The sequence below is a fragment of the Emydura macquarii genome, unplaced genomic scaffold (assembly GCF_026122565.2).
Source record: "Emydura macquarii macquarii isolate MOO-44397 ecotype Brisbane River unplaced genomic scaffold, CSIRO-AGI_Emac_v2 contig_3128, whole genome shotgun sequence".
In the NCBI taxonomy this organism is placed as follows: Eukaryota; Metazoa; Chordata; order Testudines; family Chelidae; genus Emydura; species Emydura macquarii.
In genome coordinates, this window is record NW_027133265.1 from 5,068,550 (window position 1) to 5,088,371 (window position 19,822).

Here is a 19,822-nt window from a genome sequence, read left to right on the forward strand (position 1 = left end):
GGGGGAAATGATATTACTTCTACATATGGCATTGATGAGACCAATACTGAAATACTGCTCCTAGTTCCAGTGTCCACAATTTTAAACTGATATTTGAGAAAGTACAGAAAAGCACCACAAAAATTATTTAAGGGATGGGGAAAAACGCTTACAATGAGAGACTTAAAGAGCTCAATATGTTTAGCTTATCAAAAAGAAGATAAGACTGAGAGATGACATGATTACAATGTATAGGTACCTTCACTTGAGAAAATATGGATTAATCTAATGGAGAAGGGCATAACAAAACCCAGTGGTTGGAAGTTAAAGCCAGACATGTTCAAATTAGAAATAAGGCACTGTTTTTTAACAATGAGGCTGATTAACCATTGGAACAAACTGCCAAAGGAAGTAGTGGATTCTCCATCTCTAGAAGTCTTCAGATCAAGACTGAAAGCCTTTCTGAAAGATATGCTTTAGTCAGACATAAGTTATTCAGCTCAGTACATGGATAACTGGGTGAAATTCTCTGGTCTATGTTATACGTTTCAGACTAGATGATCTAACTTAAAGACTGAAAAGGGAAATAAAAATAAATGTTAAAATTACTGTTTGTGAAAACTTGGGAATTTCAGTAGGTAAATTCAAATTGAAGTCCTTTAATTGTGTCTTTAATTCTGTGTTTTCACAGAATCTTCAGCTGCTTGGAGCTACAGCTATTGAAGATAAGCTACAAGACAAAGTACCTGAAACCATAGAAACTCTAATGAAAGCAGACATCAAAATTTGGATTCTTACTGGGGACAAACAAGAGACTGCTATTAACATTGGTATTGTTTGATTTTGAGATGTATTTAGTTTCTTTTTTTAAAATTTCTAAATTTTAGTAACAAAAGCCATCCAAGATGTGAAAGAATTAGAGCATAAATGCTTTCAGACAAACTAGGTATATTGTTGGGGTAATACTATCATGTGGCACTCCAGGATTTAAGTGCTAGCTGATTATGCAGTCTTGAGAAAAAAGCTTAAGACCAATTTCTTTCATGGTACAACCTTAATTTAGAATTTTCTCGCTTTCCTCTGTTTGCTTGGTCACATTAAAAAAGTTCTTGAAGGGTTTTATTTATTTTCTCCATAAATAATTGATACCTATCGACTGTCATAACTCCATCTTAAAAAAGCTTTGATCCTGGAAGTTCCTTATATTTTTAAACTATTTCTGTTTGGGAGATGCTGCTACTGCAAAGTATGGCCAGCCTCAAACCACAGAACTCCTGCAAAGCATCTTATTGAACTTCCACCAAAAAGATACAATAGGAAAAAAGTTCACATTTTCCTTCCAGCTCTTCAAGAAAATAAATTAAGAAAAACAAATGAAAAACAGATGAAATACAGATGGATGGCACAGGATTTTTATTCTTTAAGTATTTTGATGTAGGTATATATTCATTTGGTATGGATCACATAGGGCATACTCCAATTGTACAGTTCTGGAGGCATCACTACAGAAGGTCTCATCTTCCAAACAATTTACTCAGGCATATAATCTCACTGATATTAATGGAACTACCTGTGTGAGTAAACTTATTGTGCATAGATGTTGCCAACTCAGACCCAAAGAGAACAAAAACAAAACTAGTTTGTCACTGAATCAGCAAACTTGGTATTTCTAGTATTTGTTACATGATTGTTATTTTTCTTATAATATTAAAATGTTCTAGACAGTCTATTTCCATTCGTTGTTTCTAAAAGATTATAATAGTAGATTGCTGAGTCAATACTAATATGAATGTGCGATGTCACATAAATCTGATGGATGTTTCATTGGGAATTTTCAGAAATCCTGTAAGAATCATTCATGCAGTGAAAATATGGTTCTGTTCAAGGGATATCAACATAAGAACAGGATGAAAATATTAAACTCAGACCAAGTATTTTTGTTTGAAATGATTTTTACATTTTGTATTAAAAAAAAGTTGCCTTTCTTTACTTGTGATAACTACTGTAAAGGATAGGGCAGACTTTGTCTTATGCACATACAGTTGTGTACATTACGTTATCATGCATCTAACATACAGGCACAAATATCCTATGCACATGCACACCTCAGGTGTTTGCACACACGCGCTGCTTGGCTATTTATGTATACAGACACCTGAATTGCACAATCCCATTGGTTTGTATACATGAAAGTTATGGGATTTATAAACATTTTGCACAATTACATACTAACTATGATAATCTTAGCAAAATGGCTGTGCTATGATGTCAGAAGTTTTGCCATTGTTCTCAATAGGTCGGAGTTAGACCAACACTGAATATTTTTCAAAATTCCAATTTTAGTTTAAAGAAGAAATATTTGGTTAAATTATAAAGGTTTTAGAGTAGAGCAATTTTTTATAACAAATATTTTTTTAACAGGTCACTCATGTAAACTTCTGAAAAAGAACATGGGACTTATTGTTATAAATGAAGGTTCTCTTGATGTAAGTAAAATCTGCAAATTCTTCAACATGATAAATAATTATTTTAAGTCCCATTAAAATGTTGCTTTATTTTACCTAAAATATCCAGATATCTGTAAAATATTTTTCCTTTGTGAGAGAAGCAACTTTAACATCTATTACTTTAGTCTAACGTAGCAAACTCTGTTAGGAACTATTAAAACTGAAATAGTTTAATTCCTTGTCTTGTTTTAATGAGTTTTAGGTCAGCTAGCCAAAGTAATTTGCTGCTTATTATGCATCAGGAAAGCTGCATAATAAAAGCATTATGCCATAGTGCTGCTAAATGACTAGAGCTAATTTGTGTCTTGTTTTTATATGGAATATTTAATATTTGTTAAAACACTAATTAGTACCTATGAATGATATGCCTCTTAAACATTATTGTTAAAAAACTCAAACAACTAAGCAAATATTGAAATGTCTACAGTAAGAGTTTGATTTACCAACTTTATTAATCATTTTAGTCTCTTAAACTGGAGTAAGTGATTGGCCAAATTTACCCCTGTTGTAATCAGATGCAGATCCACTGATTTTTGCCGAATATATACTTTGAAAATTAACCATATGTAATAATAGTGTCAGTTACCATTTTTTGTATCTCAGATTTACTGCACTCAACTTTTCTAACAATGTGTTTAAGTTAGGAGAGATAAAAATGTTGTTTTAGCTGCAAAGAAACTCCTTGGGGGGGGGGGCGGGGTTGATCCCCATGAGCTATTTTTTTGCCCTGCAGTTTTCTAAACAATATACCATTTTTCTTACATGCCAGAAGAGGGTCTTTAGATCAGGAAAGATTATGACATTAAGTGGGATCATCTCCTGGGGTTTGGAGGGGGTAAGAAATAGAGCAATCATCTCCCTCTAAGGGATCCCTGAATACAATTAAAACCAGAGGATGGAAATAAATCTTTCTTTTGCATGAAAGTTATCTTTGGCCTCAAAAGTCTTAAAGGGAAAACCTCAAAAGTATTAAAATTAATTCACCATATAGTTATGTTTAGATCACTTGAGGTTGAAGTTGAGGAGAGGAAGGAATTATAGGACTATGAGAGGGGAGTTGGTAAAGGCAGAGGGAAACTGAGGGAGAGGGAGTTAATAAGCAGAAAAGAAGGGAGAGGAAAATAAGAGGCATAAGTGGCAGGGAGCATGATGTTTGGTAGCTGAGGGTTTTAGTGGTAGTGTATAAAGGCTGAATGAAGGAGACCCAACACCAGGTGAAAAAGTCAAGAAATTAGAAAATAAAATTTGAGACTTGAGTGAATGCTGTGTCAAGAAGCTGCGAAGGCTCCTCACACCTGTTGTTCTTTTCCACATGTTACTGGCCCTGGTTCTCCAAAATTGAGTCCAGTAACAATAGAGCCTCTGACTTTACCTCCTGCACCTTCTTGGTTGCAGCTGTTGCTGGCTTTTTTGGAGAAGAAGCTCAAGGGTCTGTAGATTTTCACAATCCACCCACTATGAGAACCTCCCAGCTGTTGCTTTTGTTCCCCATTTGGAGTGGGAGAGAAGAGGTTGCTGGGCATGGTGCCCTGGTCAAGTCCTTCTGGATTTGTCAGGTAACATAGTGAAGCTAAAAGACCCTGACTTAATCCTGCAATGTCAGAGTGAAAGAGATCCATGATCATCCTTTAGAGTATAAAAGAGTCTTTAAGTGTGTTTTTTAAATTATATAAAGCTATAAATTATAAGCATTGTAGTACTATTGACCTTTATCAATTAAAAGTGAACTAAAACGTTTTCTGAAAAATTGTTCAGGATCCAAAATTAGTGACTGAATATGTATAAACATAAAAAGCACATATATTTTACTTTTTAAAATCAAGTAAAGATATATTCCTTACTTACCTTTCAAGACCTGACCATGACATCACGGACACAAAACTATTCCATAAAAATATTTCTTTACTACCTATACTAGTTTTGGTGCTTCTAAAGACATACATTTGTGGAGGTGATTGTGAAATTTACAAACTATTGTAGGAGATTCTGGGCAAGAGATATTTATCTGAAATGAATAACTTCTAGTATTATCCTAATTCTGTTGTCACTGGCTTTACAATAGAAGTCCATTAATTTATGGAGTTGCTTCTGATTTACATCAGTGCAAGTGAGAAGAGAATTAGAACAATTATATTTTAAATATAAATGTTCATTTTCCTTTACTAGCATAATACATGATCTTTTAAAAATATTAGTATGTCCAAAACAAATTCTTCTTGAATTCTAGCTAATTCATTTTAAATGTCTGAACTGGCAAAAGATACTTTCATCAGATAAAAGAGAACAAAAATGAACAAGTCTCAAACAGTACAGTAGCATATTCCTACATCACTACATTGTGACATTTATATTCAGTTATCTCTTTAAAATGAGTATCAGTATTTATAGTCAAGATTTTAAAATATATTAAAAGATGAACCTACAATATGTAATTCTTCTAATGAAAATGGGTCAAAATCTCAAGTAAATACTTAAATATTTTTAAACAAAGAATAATACTCAATGGTTTTGTCCTTTTGATGATTCTTTTATTTCTAATACAACAAATATTGGAAATGCTTTTATTAGAAAATAAAACCATATCAAATTTCAGATTTTGTGATGATGAATTTTATGAAAAACGTTAGGAGTGTTAATATTTTGGAACAAAATCACAGTCCAGGTAGAAGAATGCACTGCAAGCAATAGTAGCTCAATAAATTAATTCTGAGCTATTGTGGAATCTAGCATTGCTATTTGGGTGTGAATTTTCTTCTACAGTTAAGTGGAAAAAAATTTCAAATCTCCTTCTCTGGAGTTACCTTCATAGTAGCAGATGCATTTGTTTCTCAATGGGAATGGAAACATGTTGTATAGGACTAGATCCCTTAGATATTGGATTATAAAAAACATGGCTGAAATTTTAAGCAGCTGGCTGAGCAAATTCAGCCTTCAGTAATAATATAAACAACACATATTTAGGGTGTAGGTAGGAGGTAAAGGTAGTAGGAGGTCTTTTCTTCCCCCACAAAGACCTTTTGTTGAATATACATAGTCCTGTACATCCTGCTCAGAATGAGTTCTACTGTATTAATCATCCAAACACATATCAGTATGTATGCATGTTCCACCCTGATGTTTGCTTTTGATGGAGTTATAGAAAATGGATGGATGGAGTTACAGAAAAATGATACCTTAGCACGACTATATTAATCATGTTTTCTCCCAGGGAGCCACATTTTCAAACAGGCTTTCACATAGCATCTGAATTTGTATGTGAAACTGGGCAGTTGTACATCTGTCTGATTTGACTGCATAACTCATGTTTGCAAAAGTAGATGAAAATATTCATAAAACTGTGTGCTCAAATTTAGAGGCAGTTTATAACATTTTAGCTTTGTGTCAGTGATGTGCTGCCTGCCAATGTTTTAACAAGAGGCTCTCTTAAAAACTTACTGCCTCAGTTGATGATGCATGTGATATTCCCTGAGTAATATATGTCCCACTACTGCTTGTGGTTTTATCTGGTTGGCTTGAAGAAATCAGGTGGATCAAGCAGTCTCCCCTGGATGGTATGCTTGGTCAAGCCAGTACTGGGTTTTCATATTCTGTGGGATGGGGATGAGTAGGCACACTGTTAGTGGCAAGGGAAGAAGCAGGCTACAGGGGTTGCAGAACAGACAGTACAGCAGATGTTTGGCCCCAGCTTCTCTCTTCCTCCCTTTTGTGAACTGCTAGAACAGCTGACAGAAGGCTATGAGGACTACATGCTTCATTCCCTATGAGTTCCTAGTGGGGCTGGTGAAGAATACAAGAGGGGAGTTGCCCTTGCATCAGCTGCCAGAGCAATGGTGGATGCAGCTGCTGCATGGTGACTGCCTCTGCTGAGCAGCAACTGGCTCAGTTCCAGCCTACAGGGAAAGTTACATTATTTTAACAAACAAAGCTGGCCTTAGCATTTTTGTGCAGACTTGTGAAACAATTGTTAGCTAACATGCCAAAAAAACCTAAACCCTGATTGCTGTCCTCCATTTTCACACCAATATCCACAGGGCCAACCTAGGGATTTTGGGCAGATTCAGCCAAATGGTTCTTTGGAATACATCCCAAAGTTAATTTATTCATTTTACATAAAATTTGGAATATGAGAGAGGACCTTAAGGTACTACTGGCCTCCTAATGGTGACATGGAGCCCAGCTTATTTGTCCTTTCAATCCTACTGATTGGTTTATATTAGTTTACAATTTCAAGGCTATCTCCAAGGGTAGAAAATTACTTTTTTTTAAATGTAAACTCAGGTTCTATTTCTTTGGGTTCAAAAGACTCTCTCTTAACAAAGAGCCCACGTGAAAATGATGCATGTCATCAGTGTGCTGTGGTTGTTTTTTTCAGTAATTCTAGTTAATTTGTTGACACAAACAGGTTTTTTTCCTGTTATCACTAGAGCCCTGTGTGGATACAAAAATGTGGATCTTTTTCGATCTGCATCCACAAGAATAAATTTATATCTGACCTGTGATCCACATATCTTTTATGGATGCCAGCATCCCAGTGGCAGCAGCAGCCCCAAACTGCCAATCAGCTGTGTGGTGGGCAGTGACTCCCTCCTCCCCGCTGATCAGCTGTCCCCCTCCTCCCTCTCCCCCCCTGCTGTTGGCCTCCTGAAGCAGCTGAACAGCTGATCGGTGCCATGGGGGCGGAGGGGGGGTGGGGGGGGCGCTGACCTGCCCATCAGCTGATTGGCAGGGGCCAGGGCTGACAGTTGTTCCAGCTCTGCCCTACAAGTTATGGAGCTCATGGAATCTGTGACCATCCACATCCAATCCTCAATCCGCAAAAACAGTCCGGGGATATAAAGCAGATATCTGCGGATTTGCAGGACTCTAGTTGTCACTGCAGCGCCAGAATAGCTATGGAAAAGCATGCTGGATTCAATTCTGCCTCACACCTCAATACCAAATTAATCAGCTAGGCTTCTGAGCAGGAAAGAACATAGGTTGATTCTTCTGACTGCTATCTTTTGCATACATAGCTGAAATTTGAAAATCTTCTTGAATTGGATAATTCCCTATTTGATATGGAAGTACTTGAGAAATAAATATGGAAACCTGTGGTGTCATTTGTGCAAAATCATTTTTCGGAGTACAACTGTTTAAAAGCCCCGTCAGAACTCTTAAAAGTAGTCCACAGTTTCACTAAGTTTGCAATGAGATTTATTAAGGGAAATTTAGAGAATCAATTTTTGTGCTTCTTGTATCAGGAACAACAATGGAAGATGAGGTATAAAATAAACTTTGTAATCAATATCAGAGTCTGATAACAAGTAGAGCCAAAAATTAAACAGATTATATGTGCAGAGGATAGAAATATCTATAATACACAGTATCTTGCAGAGTTTGTTAATCAAGAGCATATTACATGAAAAGCAACTGTGCAGGAAATTAAAATGTGTAGTTGCTGTTGTAATTGTAAGTATTTATAATACATTATTTCCATAGACTTTCATTTTTATATAACTGTAATTTAGTATATTGTTAATAGAGCAGAATATACTTCATACTAAACAGTCTAAGAATTTGTATAGCTGTGGCACAGCATTGCTATCTGGAGAGTGTAATTGTAGACAAAAGGGAAGTCTACCTTCCATTGCAATTTCAAGAAAGATTAGGAAACTAAAAAGGGAAATTCCAAACATAAAAAAGAACCACCCCCATCATCTTCCATTTGAGGAAGAGAATTTGGAAAACTTTGGAAGGCAGCTGAGACAGATATATGTATATATTTGGAAAAATATATAATCTGGAAAAAGGGGGTGGGGCAGATCCTAGTATGCTAGTCCCATTAAGACCATTTTAAAGTGTTTTTAAAAATTACTTCTGTTCAGTATTTGCATCTTAGATTGTCATATTTATACTAATCATTGAAATGATCCCATGATCATTGAACTTAACATGCCCCAGGCTAAATAGGGTGATTTTATTCTGAAGACTGTCTTCAGAAGAGAAAAAAATATAGAAACTTTATTCCCATGGAGTGGCCCTCATGGAGTGTATATGTTCCTCAAGCCAAGCTTCCCATACAGCAAGAGTATAAATAAGTTTCTTTGTTGCTGTCGACCTCCAAAACCCTTCTTTGCAGCTGGGTTCTCAAGCAGAAAGCAGGAGAAAGAGAGGGCAATTGTATCTTTGTGAAGGCCACACAAAGAACAAGAGTTACTGTAAGTATTTAATCTCTATTTCTCCTTCATGACATTGCTCTCATAGAGCCCCACTGTAAGAGACTAGGTATTAGTAACCTCCCTGAAGAGGTGGGCTGAGAATTCCTGCTACTTAAACAGTGATAGAAGCACTGCCCTCCCAAAACAAACATTTGCTCTTGATGCCGTGTTCAGAAAATAGGGATTTGTGAGCCTGTGAACCAAACCCTTCATAGCAGCCCTAAATATTTCAGATACAATCTTATCATAAATACATATAATTAAAACTTGCATCCCATTAAGTAAGTGACACCTGAGGTGATGGTTAGGCACGGAAACATCAAATACTTCGTAATGTGACCAGATGCATACTATTATCCACTTAGTCTCCAAAAGCTATTTAGCCCATTTGATTTTTTCCTAAACAGCTTAGATACAAATAATAGCTCTTTTATCATCCTTGGTATGTAGATTCACCTCCCCAGAAAGGTTTCTAATGAGCTTTTATTTGGCAGCATAATTAAGACTTTCTTTGCCAGCAAGTTAAAGAAGTATGAGTTGGATGAATGGACTATAAGGTGGATAGCAGCTGGCTAGATCATTGGGCTCAATAGGTAGTGGGCAGCCAGTGTCAAGCAGAGTGCCCCAGGATTGATCCTGGGGCCGGTTTTGTTCAACTTCTTTGCCTTCAAACATCTTCAGGCTTTGATGACACAAATGAGTCACAAGCACAGCCTGATAATTGGTGAACACCCTGGGGACTGCTGACAGCCCAGATAGTAGTATCTTGCATTGATAGTAGTCACTGGCCACCATAAACTTTAAGTGGTACTTGTGCTTTTGCTTATGTGGAATTAAACATCCTGAGGCCCAAGATGCTTATTTGGAAATAAGCCTAATAAGCTTATTTACATGGAAATAAGCATTTTGAGGCCCAAGAGCCCTGAAAAGGTCCATAGTTGAAACAAAGGACAGAAATACTGCTAATGGTCTTATTCTATTGTAAAAACTGTATCCCTACACCCAGTCTTGTTTCATTCTTAAGGTGAATGCAGTGTTCATGCAACATTAATGTTGCACAATTAACATCATAAAAAGTGAGGAAATGCAAAATAAACATTACTGTTAGAACCTTAATTTGTCGTGTTGCACATCCTTCATATTTGATTTACATTATAAATAGCATTATATTAAGCTACACTTTTAACTGGAAAGCAGGAATAGAATGTACTACATGTTTGCAATTCAGCAGGATTGACAATACTTTCAGAACCTTAATTTTTTTATTTCCTAAAATTTTAAGATTTTTTTAACTACACATCCTTAATATTGAATTTGTTTAGTGTTTGCATTTAATATCATGGGTTTTTCAAAGAAAGAAAATAATTGCATGTGCTTTATAGTTTCATTATTTAAATAGTCCCTTTTGGACGTGAACAACATTGGGGAAGAGTTAGTCTTTACTTCTGCTTTTTGATTGGCATTAGTTATATGTAAATCTAGATTAATAGGGCAGTAGTTCAATGTTTTATATTTGGATGACTACATCTTTGCAACGTAGAGATAGAGAGGGTTGGTTGGTGTGTTTGTTTATTTGTTTTAATGAAAGCTTTGAATTTGAAGAACATTTCAGAATGCATCTTGAAAGCAGCAGCCATTGGTCCTGCCAAGCTGGGCAAAGAAAAATGCACGAATGTCACGAAGGGACTGGAGCTTCATTAAGAACTGCTCATATCTAAGCATACCCGGAAGTGATCATTTATAAATTTTTTTTCCCCCACCCCAAATGTAGCAACACGCATAATCCTTACTAAGGATTATGTGTCCATTTAAATTTTTTTTTTTTTTTTTTTTTTTGCTGGGGGTGTTAAATAATGTGTGGTTCAAATTTTCCACAGTGTGGAAAAAGTGTAGATTTTTCACTATCCAATAATTTAAACTACAAAGATATTTTGCTTAGATTTTCCTTTTAATATTATATATACAGGGAAGAACCAAGAAAGAAAACTTTAGCCCAAAAGATGTTTGGCAAGTTATGACCATTTAAAAAATGAGGTTATATTAGAAACTGTTTTGCAGCTTTAGAATCATCACTGTTGGCTCCACAGAAATGTATGTATTTGTTCCCAAACAAATAATATATAAAATACTTGAAGACACCAGCATATTTTCCCCAGATATTTTTGATGTAATAATCACAATTTTTTCCAGAAACAGCAAAAATAAATTTAGATTGCTAATCTAACAGATTAAGTACAGTATATGTTTGGTGGTAGAATTACAATATCAGTTGCTGTTTGCTGCTGCATTAAAAGGTACAAACTATTTTTAATGGAGCAACAAATAAAAATAAAGATAATTAACATGGGTTTTTTTGTGTGTAACAGGGAACAAGAGAGACCCTGAGTCATCATTGCAGTACTCTTGGTGATGCCTTGAGGAAGGAAAATGACTTTGCTCTTATAATTGATGGTAAAACACTGAAGTATGCCTTGACATTTGGAGTAAGACAATATTTCCTGGATTTGGCTTTGTCATGTAAAGCTGTTATTTGTTGCAGGTAAGGTTTGGAGTGTGTTCTTTTTTTTTCTTTCTGAATATAAAGTACTATCCAGGAATAGACTTGTTTCTGGCACCAGTCTCATTGAAGATACAGCTAGATGGATAGCTTAGCAACATTAGAGAAAAGAGAATATAAAAGGTCAAAGTCAATAAAGATTTTGTAGAAATTATATGATATTATAATTTGTGGTTTGAGCAATATTATGTGATCATGTAATGGAAGAGGGAATTGTAATCCATACCACAACACAGAGGAATTAACAAGCAAAACAAGAGGCTGGGTTCTGGCCAAAGAGAGCCAGTGTCTACCCAACATAGGATTGGGTCAACAAGATTCAGGCACTGATCCCCACAGTGTTCTCTAGCCACGTTTAGCTCCAGCGTCTAGGCCTTGCATTGAGATCACTCCATAGACAAGAATGCACATGAGAGAGCTCTAAGACTTTTCCTATAGGTCTGGACTCAGACCCAACAAAAAGTGCAAAGGAAAGTAAAGTACCACCCTTCATGATCAAGTCTTTTATTTGGTGGAAACAGGAAATACACTTTTTGTTAAGACCTTTTCTTCACAATAAGAGCCCATTCTCCTGATCACAGACACCAGTCTATTTGGATTGAGAGCCCATCATAACAAGGGGACTTGTTCAACATCAGAGAAGCTTCAAAACATCAACCTAGGGCAGTGTTTCTCAATTAAATTTGGCCGCGGAACCCTTTTTAACTTATGCGGGGCCATGCGATACCCTCCACTGAAAAATCCGGGATATCTTCCCCATTTCGGTGGCGCGGTATCAGCTGTTTTCGGCGACGCGCGCTGTCGGCTTTTTTCGATGGCACTGTCAGCTGTTCGGTGGCACACGCTGTCAGCTGTTCGGTGGCACACGCTGTCAGCTGTTCGGCGGTGCTGTCAGCTGTTCGGCGGCATGCGCTGTCAGCTGTTTTCGGTGGCGCGATTTCAGCAGCTTTCAGTGGCACGGTTTCAATTTTTCGCGGAACCCTGAAATTCATCTCGCGGAACCCCAGGGTTCCGCAGAACACCAATTGAGAAACACTGACCTAGAGATAAGAACAGCTTTTTTCTCTCTTAGCTTCTTCCAAGGGCCACACTACCAGCGCTTCTCTGGCTTTCCAGGTTGCTTCCTGATTCTTATGCACAGATGCACACAGCTGCAATCCAACCAGTCCCTGTGTTTGCTGTCCGTGCCTGAGAAACCCCTCGGCCCATAGGGTTGGGTTTCTGCTCCAGCCTGGACTTGCTGGTCTGTGAATAGGGTGGTGGATTCCATTATTTCAGCTATCAATAAAGAGCCATTTAATTGATCCACCCCTTAGGTTGAATGAAAGGTGTCTAGCACTTCTATCACATCCATTGAGGTCTTTAGTTGCCCATAGATCAAAGACACGCTTGCTGGCAGATACCAACATTTAACAATAAAAAAAAGTGTCAAAATATTACCAGTTTCAGTGTTTGAGTGTAATGAATACATTTAAGTAATCTAAGATCAATTCCTCTTCTTACTTTCTGGTTAAGTATTTAATGTCATGTAGATGAAAAAAGATCAGAGTTATCACTGTAAACAATCCTGAGATTCACCAGGAATAAAATGGAAATTTGTGTATTTTCTTCCCTGAATCTTTTTTTATCAGAAAAAGATATTTCTCTCATATTTTCCTAATGTTCTTAAATCCAGAATACAAAGATTGAAAGTAATACGAGCATAGGTGTTTGAGTAGCATCTACAGCTTTATTAGGAATATTACACCCAAGAGTAGGAGCTCCAGGAAATGAGGGGCATTTTGTTAAGAATGCTAGACATTATGTGAATCACCAGAGTGACAGAACAGAACAGTTGGTGGTATCCACCAAATTATCAGAATTTAGATGACTGGGACTGCAGAGCTGGGAGTATCAGTTGGGATCAGGAGCATAAAATATGTCTAAAATCCAAGAGTGAGCCACATGGAGGAGAGCAGTTAATTATTTTTTTCAGTTATTTTTAGTTATGTCCTGGTTTATATTAAAAAGTTTGGTTCTTTTATGTAGAGAATTTTATCTAGTTTCTTAATATTTTTCTCAGAGAGCAGATTGAAAAAGGAAAAAAAAAAGGAATAATATAAGAAGGAAGCATCTATGGTGAGGCAGCAAGGAAAATTTTTCCTCTATGAAACTAAATTATGAATCATCTGTCATACTCCTGTAAAAAGGAGCCTGTTTTAACCTTCTATATCAATCTGTTCCATGGCAGGACAAGCAGACTCTCTAGACTTGGCTGTGAGGCATGCTTCCAGTTGAGCAGAGGGAACATTTTATTAACACCAGCAGTTTGTGTTGGCAAAGACTTGGTTAATGCATGCAATCATAAAAACTTGTAATAGCTAGCTCCTATATTTTTAACCACCATTAACACCACCTTCTACTCTTGTAATTGCCTTAATTCACCAATTTTACCTGATTTACTAAAATTCTGTTGAAATAGAGGAAATCTTCCCTTCAAAAATCTAACAACAGCCATAAAGACATCATTTTTTCCCATATAAATAAGAATAATTCTTTTTTGAGGGGTTCTCAACATTCCCATTCTCATAAGAATGGTGCCCCTGGGATTTGAGCTTCCAGAAACTTCAGTAAACTGTGACCTTTAGGGTTGCACGAGACCCATCATGGACCTGAACTTTTGGTGCCTGGTGTTTATATAAGGAGATGAATTTGTTTAAATATAATATTACACTTTAGTGCTAGGTTTGTGTTATTGTACTGCAGTCTTTACTCAGTTGAGAACTCAGTTGATGTTCCATCTGGGCAATACTACTCACCAACCTCCCATGAGTAGCAATTCACGGAGGCACTCTAAGAAAAAAAAGGTTCTTTTTTGGGTGATTTCACATATGTATTCCACTCAGATGTGCACATGCTCAGCACACTGGATCCAGAGAGTTTTCTGAAGCAGTATCTTTTGCAGTGGCCTATGCACCCTGCATTATCTTGTGACCCCTCCCAAACCTATATCAGGGTGGTGCTGCCCCACGCCTCTTCAGTTTCTTCTCACCGCCCATGGCCTTAGTCAGAGCTCCCCCATGTGATTTTTACCTCACAGTTTTTCTTCTGTTTAGATAGCTAGTGTAGTTTTCTCATTAACTGTAAACAGCAATTAGTATCTGTTAAGTTTTTTACATTATAATATATTCTAAAGTGTATTTGAATATTGTACTTAGTTTTCAGTGCTAGACATCATTGGTGTGTGGCACTTGACAGGTTTTAAGCTCTGCCTGTTGTACAAAGTGTCTCTTCCAAATAGTGACCCCCCCATGCCTGCTGCCTTTTGTACCATGATGAGGGGCGCGTTAAGGAGAGGTGCAATATCTGCCCCTCATTCAGAAAAAGAAGGCAGATTTCGGGAGACCTGCATCTCAGACACCACCTCATGAAGCAGGTGATGAGACTTCCCTTGGCTCTGGGCCCCTGTGGCAATCAACCTGCCTCCTGTGCACAAACTGCACATGCAACTGCGGTGTCTCAGACAGACCCCTGAACTCTGTCTCTTTCCTTGGAGAAAGAGAGGTCAGTGTTTGTTCTTCTCCATGGCCTCTCCAGAAAATAACACACAAGACAAACCAAGGTGACTTGAAGTTGAAGAAAACGTCTTTGAAAAAGGACTCAGAACACCATCAGGATTTATCAGGTACTGAGGGTAGAGCTAGACCATCAGCCCACGTCTCCCCAATAGGAGGATGTTCATACAATACCCTTGACTCTAGTACAGTCTGCAGACTGTTCATTGAATCCAGTACCAATGGACACTGTTGCGGCTGCAATGTTTCTGATACTGACAACTCCATGAGCTTATGAGTCAGGAAAAGCTTTGCTCTGCCCCTGTCTGTCCCAGACTCTCCAGTGGTTCGGGAGTCCATTGCTTTGTTGGTACCTCCTTCAGTATGGCGGTCTTCAGTCTCCTCAGCTCTGGTACAGAGATTTTTAGTGGTACTGATGCCCGTATCAGCTAAGAAGTTTAATAAAGACTCAGCTACTTCTCCAGTACCATCTTTGCCACAGATGCATGCTGTGTTGGCACCAGTACGGTCTTCAGATACCATTCAGTCTTGGGCTGTACATGAGCACTGGTTGTTGTTACTGGAACAATACTTGGTGAGTAGCAATGCCAATTTCTACCACAGTACCAACTACAAGGTCTTTCCTAGAACAATCTCAGGATGCTATGCCATCAATATCTCGTGAAAACTTTATGGCACCAAGTACCATATATCCCTTGGTGCCGATGTTAACCATTTCACAATGGGCTAAAGCTCTATCAGGTTGCCTAATAGCCCCAGCAGGTGTTGCACCACCAATGCCCATTGACCACTCCAGTAACTCCTTGCAGTTTGGTTCAATCTCCAAGTTGTTTACCGTCCCCTCCTAGACACAGATGGTCTAGCAAATTTTCCAGATTGCCTCCAGAAGGGGAGCGTTGGTCCTAAGAGTGGGACTGGTGGTACAACAGGGACAGATCACAGTGGCCCAGTTCTTAGTGACTACCTGTGCCTTACACTTTCCTTCAATGGCCACTGTAGAATCCCTAGTGTGTCTCCTATTCCCCAAGGTCATGATCACCACCCCAGACTAATAGAAGGACACCAAAGCTCATGGTGACCACCTGTGTTGGAAGTACGAAAATATATTGTTCCCCAAGAGCAGCCCATGCTGCAGGAGGAACCATTGCCCAAGGAACCAATTTTATTGCAAGATGATACATCTGCTCTTGTTAATTTATATTCCTCCTCGCCCAATGATCCCAGACATTTCATTTTAAGTCTTATCAGGAGCTTCTGAGAAGAATGGCTGCATCTTTAGGGATGTGCAACAAAACACAAGTTTTTAGACATTTTCCAGGCTTTTACTCCTCCTTATTAATGTGGCTCTTCTAGAACTGGCAAAAACCTTGTGGCATATGCCAGCCTCTCTACCCTCTACAGCTAAGCACACAGATAAATGCTGTCTTTTTCCTATGCAAGGCTTTCAGTGTATTAATTCCCATCTTGCCCCAAACTCCTTAGTAGTGACAGCCACTAAGGAGAGATTGCATCAAGAGAGATTTAAATAAGTTCAGAGAAAAAGAGACCAAGAGACTCGGCTTATTTGGGAGAAAATAATTATTTTACCTCCTCTCTCCAGATGCATATAGTGAATCAGCAAGTGCTGATAGTTAAAAAGGACTTTGTAAACTGGGATGCGATATCCAAGTTTACTGAAAAGCTACTAGAGAGAAGGCAGGAGAGGAATTTAAAGCTTTCCTGGTGGAAGTTGTATGGTGGCTAAGACTATAGGTGGCACACTGAAGGCAGCTCAGTCCTAGGTTTTTATTACAGGAACCCCATCTCTATTTCATCAAGCACCAAATCTCCTTTCTGCTTTTAAGACTATTTCGAGATTAGACCCTGAAGGTCCTGGAAGAGAAGGTAGTATCCCAACCTGCATTGTAGAGCTCAGCAGAAAACAGTAGGACTCCTGTCTCAGTACCAAAACTTTTTCTTCAGGAGGAAGCCAGCAACAGCAGTGCACTAAAGAGTCAAACAGTATAGTTGCACAGTTAAATTTTGCATTCCGTGACTTTTTTGTAATTTAATAGATGTTGGAATCTTCAACTCATCAATGTTGTCCACTTTTAGTATTTATCTATTCCTGTTTTTGTATTTAAATGTGTGATTTTATTATATTACTATTTGTTTGTAAAATAAACACATTAAAGTATATAAATAAAAAATATCTACAACAAATATAAAAATGAATCTGTTATCATTGCTGTTGGGACTTTCCCTTTTACATTTTCTGACTTTTTAATATTTTAACTATACACCTTAATGCTATATTAATGAAGATTTCTGCATTTCATAATAGGCATTTTAGTGATGTTTGGCATATATATATGGGAAATCCAATCCTACTCTAACCTTGTTGAAAAATCCTGGGCTCACATGAAGCTTGAAATGTGATCTAAGAATGTGTCTTTGAGGGAAGTAAAAAGAGTATTTCATTGACAGATGCTGTATTTAACATATTGTATTGCCTTTTAGCAGATCAAGAAATGTAATTCATGCATTCAGAATTTCCATGTCAGGGTTTGTTTGTTTTTTCAAAGGGTGTCTCCTCTTCAGAAATCTGAAGTAGTAGAAATGGTGAAGAAACAGGTTAAAGTAGTAACACTGGCAATTGGTGATGGAGCAAATGATGTTAGTATGATACAGACAGCACATGTTGGCGTTGGTATTAGTGGAAATGAAGGGCTACAGGCAGCTAATTCTTCAGATTACTCCATAGCACAGGTAAATCATTATGCTGTCAAACATATTAAAACAGAATACGTTTATATCACATAATACTGATTAATGTGCATGTTTCTAAATATATTTTTTTCATTGTTTACAGTTCAGATATCTGACGAACTTGTTGTTGGTTCATGGTGCTTGGAACTATAGCAGAATAGCTAAATGCATCTTGTACTGTTTCTACAAGAATATCGTCCTTTATATTATTGAGGTAATGGTACAGTATATCAAATGTAGCTCTTTATTTTTAAAATATTTCTTAAGTTTTCAAAGATACTGCATCATTTTCTAAGAGAGTTTAAAAATCATTTCAAAATGAACACTTATTAAGTAAATATTTATTAATAATGAATGCCTTACTTTGTTTTAAACTGGATTCCATTTGATTTTGTTGTGGAAAAATTATATTTTCAGTGCAAAAACTTTTTCATTTATATTTAGGTATTACTATTACATTGTTCCTATTAAAATTATCTCTGTATAACAAATTATTATTTCCCTATCTGAGGATTAAAACTGTTCATATGGTCACCAATTAAGCAGGGAGCTTAAGCACTTTGTTGAATCAGGGCCTAACTCTACCATCCAGCTTACGATCTGAGCCCCAATTCAGGAAACCACTTAAACATGTGCTTAGGTCCATCTCTGTTCAGAACAACACATAAGCATATGCTTAACTTTATGTGCATGCTTAATTACATCATCACATTATATTTTTTTTACAGGACCCTTGTCTCTTTCCAGTCCCTTTTTTGAATTGGTACCTGAATGAGACAGCAGTCCTGTGAAAAAATAGTACATGATGATGTAGTTAGACTGTATCATAACTAGAGTTGGTTGGAAATTTTTTGAAAATAGCCAATTCATCAAAACCAAAGCTTTTAGCAGGAAAGGTTGATTTTGACTTTCGTTGGGAAGGTTTCTTACATCTAGGATAGCATTTCTGATCAAAATGAATGAACAAATGAGACTTACCCCAGAAAAGCCAGGTGATTAGGGTACTCACCTTGGATGTAGAGGACCTGAGTTCAAGTGTCTGCTCCAAATCAGGCAGAGTCAGGATTTGAACCTACGTTGCCTGGACCCCAAAAGACTATCCTGTCTGCCAAGCTGTTGGCACATTTCTTGGGTCTGTCTCTCTTTCTGGGTATGTTTACACTTCGAACTGGAGATATAAATTCCATCTTGAGGAGATATACCCACACTTGCTGTATTGAGCTAGTGCACTAAAAGTAGAGTGTTGCTGTGATAGCCGAGACACTAACCACACTAAGTACATACCCATCAAGATGCTACATATATACTCGGGGTTGCTAGTCCTTCCCACCACCACGATTCATGCTGCCATGCAGCATTTCTATTTTTAGCATGCTAGTTCACACTGAATTAGCACGGATATGTCTGCTCAAGCTGGAAATACACCCCGAGTTTGAAGTGTAGACATATCCTGTCCCACTCTCTCTTGTTTTTCATGAAAAATTCCAAAAGCTCTCAGTTTCATCACGACAGAGAACAGGAGAATTTCCAACATATCAAAAATTTTCTCAGGATGGGAAAAATGTTTCCCACTGAACTCTAATGACGTACACACGTATTGTTAGGGATATTTACACTTCCATGAGCAACTTTAAATTTGGCATTTCATGACTTTCAGTGCTTAGCTATGTAACCCTAGCATTCTTTTAACATAGTTTTTCTATGGATTATTGTATAGAGAATGTTTTTATTAGAATTTCTCTCTCTCCCAGCCTCCTCTTTTCACAGCCTTTCTTTGTTTTTCATTGTGTCTCTTTCTGCCCCTTTCATTACATTTTTCTCTTAAACAAAATACAAACCCAGTGATGTTTATATTTGATTCAAACTCTGAATTCACAATGTTTATGTAGGTTCAAAATTAGGAAAAATAAGTTTGTCCATTTCAAAATACAGCCAGTTTGGTTTTTTCTTTTACATACGTAAGATACAAATGATACTATTTTAATAAAGAGTTGAGTGTTATTACATTAAAAAAAAATCCTTATTTAGTAAAAACTGCAGATGGTTGTCACCTGCTAAAATCAGACCACTTAAATTAGATGCCTAATGTTTGGCCCTCTGGGCTTGAAAATTTGCCTTAATTTCATTTTTTTTTTTTTTTTTTTTTTTAAGAAAACAAAAAAATGTATCTGTTTGAAGGAGCTTGTCACAAATAGTGCAACTGTTGGGGGATTTTTAACTTTATAATTCTACTTTATAACATTTCCTTAAACATAATTGGAATTGTATTCTACTTAGAAC

General features: G+C 37.2%; 1 protein-coding gene across 4 annotated transcripts in view; it reads left to right on the top strand.

The window, feature by feature from the left end:
* The window catches only part of ATP8A1 (ATPase phospholipid transporting 8A1), a 215,715-nt gene that overhangs the window by 127,391 nt on the left and 68,502 nt on the right, over nucleotides 1-19,822 (top strand). For all 4 annotated transcript variants that reach the window (XM_067531192.1, XM_067531193.1, XM_067531194.1 and 1 more), the window contains 5 exons: nucleotides 671-809; nucleotides 2,401-2,465; nucleotides 11,050-11,222; nucleotides 17,359-17,542; nucleotides 17,646-17,756. In XM_067531192.1, coding sequence (XP_067387293.1) covers nucleotides 671-809; nucleotides 2,401-2,465; nucleotides 11,050-11,222; nucleotides 17,359-17,542; nucleotides 17,646-17,756 — 672 coding nt within the window. The remainder of the gene's footprint in view (nucleotides 1-670; nucleotides 810-2,400; nucleotides 2,466-11,049; nucleotides 11,223-17,358; nucleotides 17,543-17,645; nucleotides 17,757-19,822) is intronic.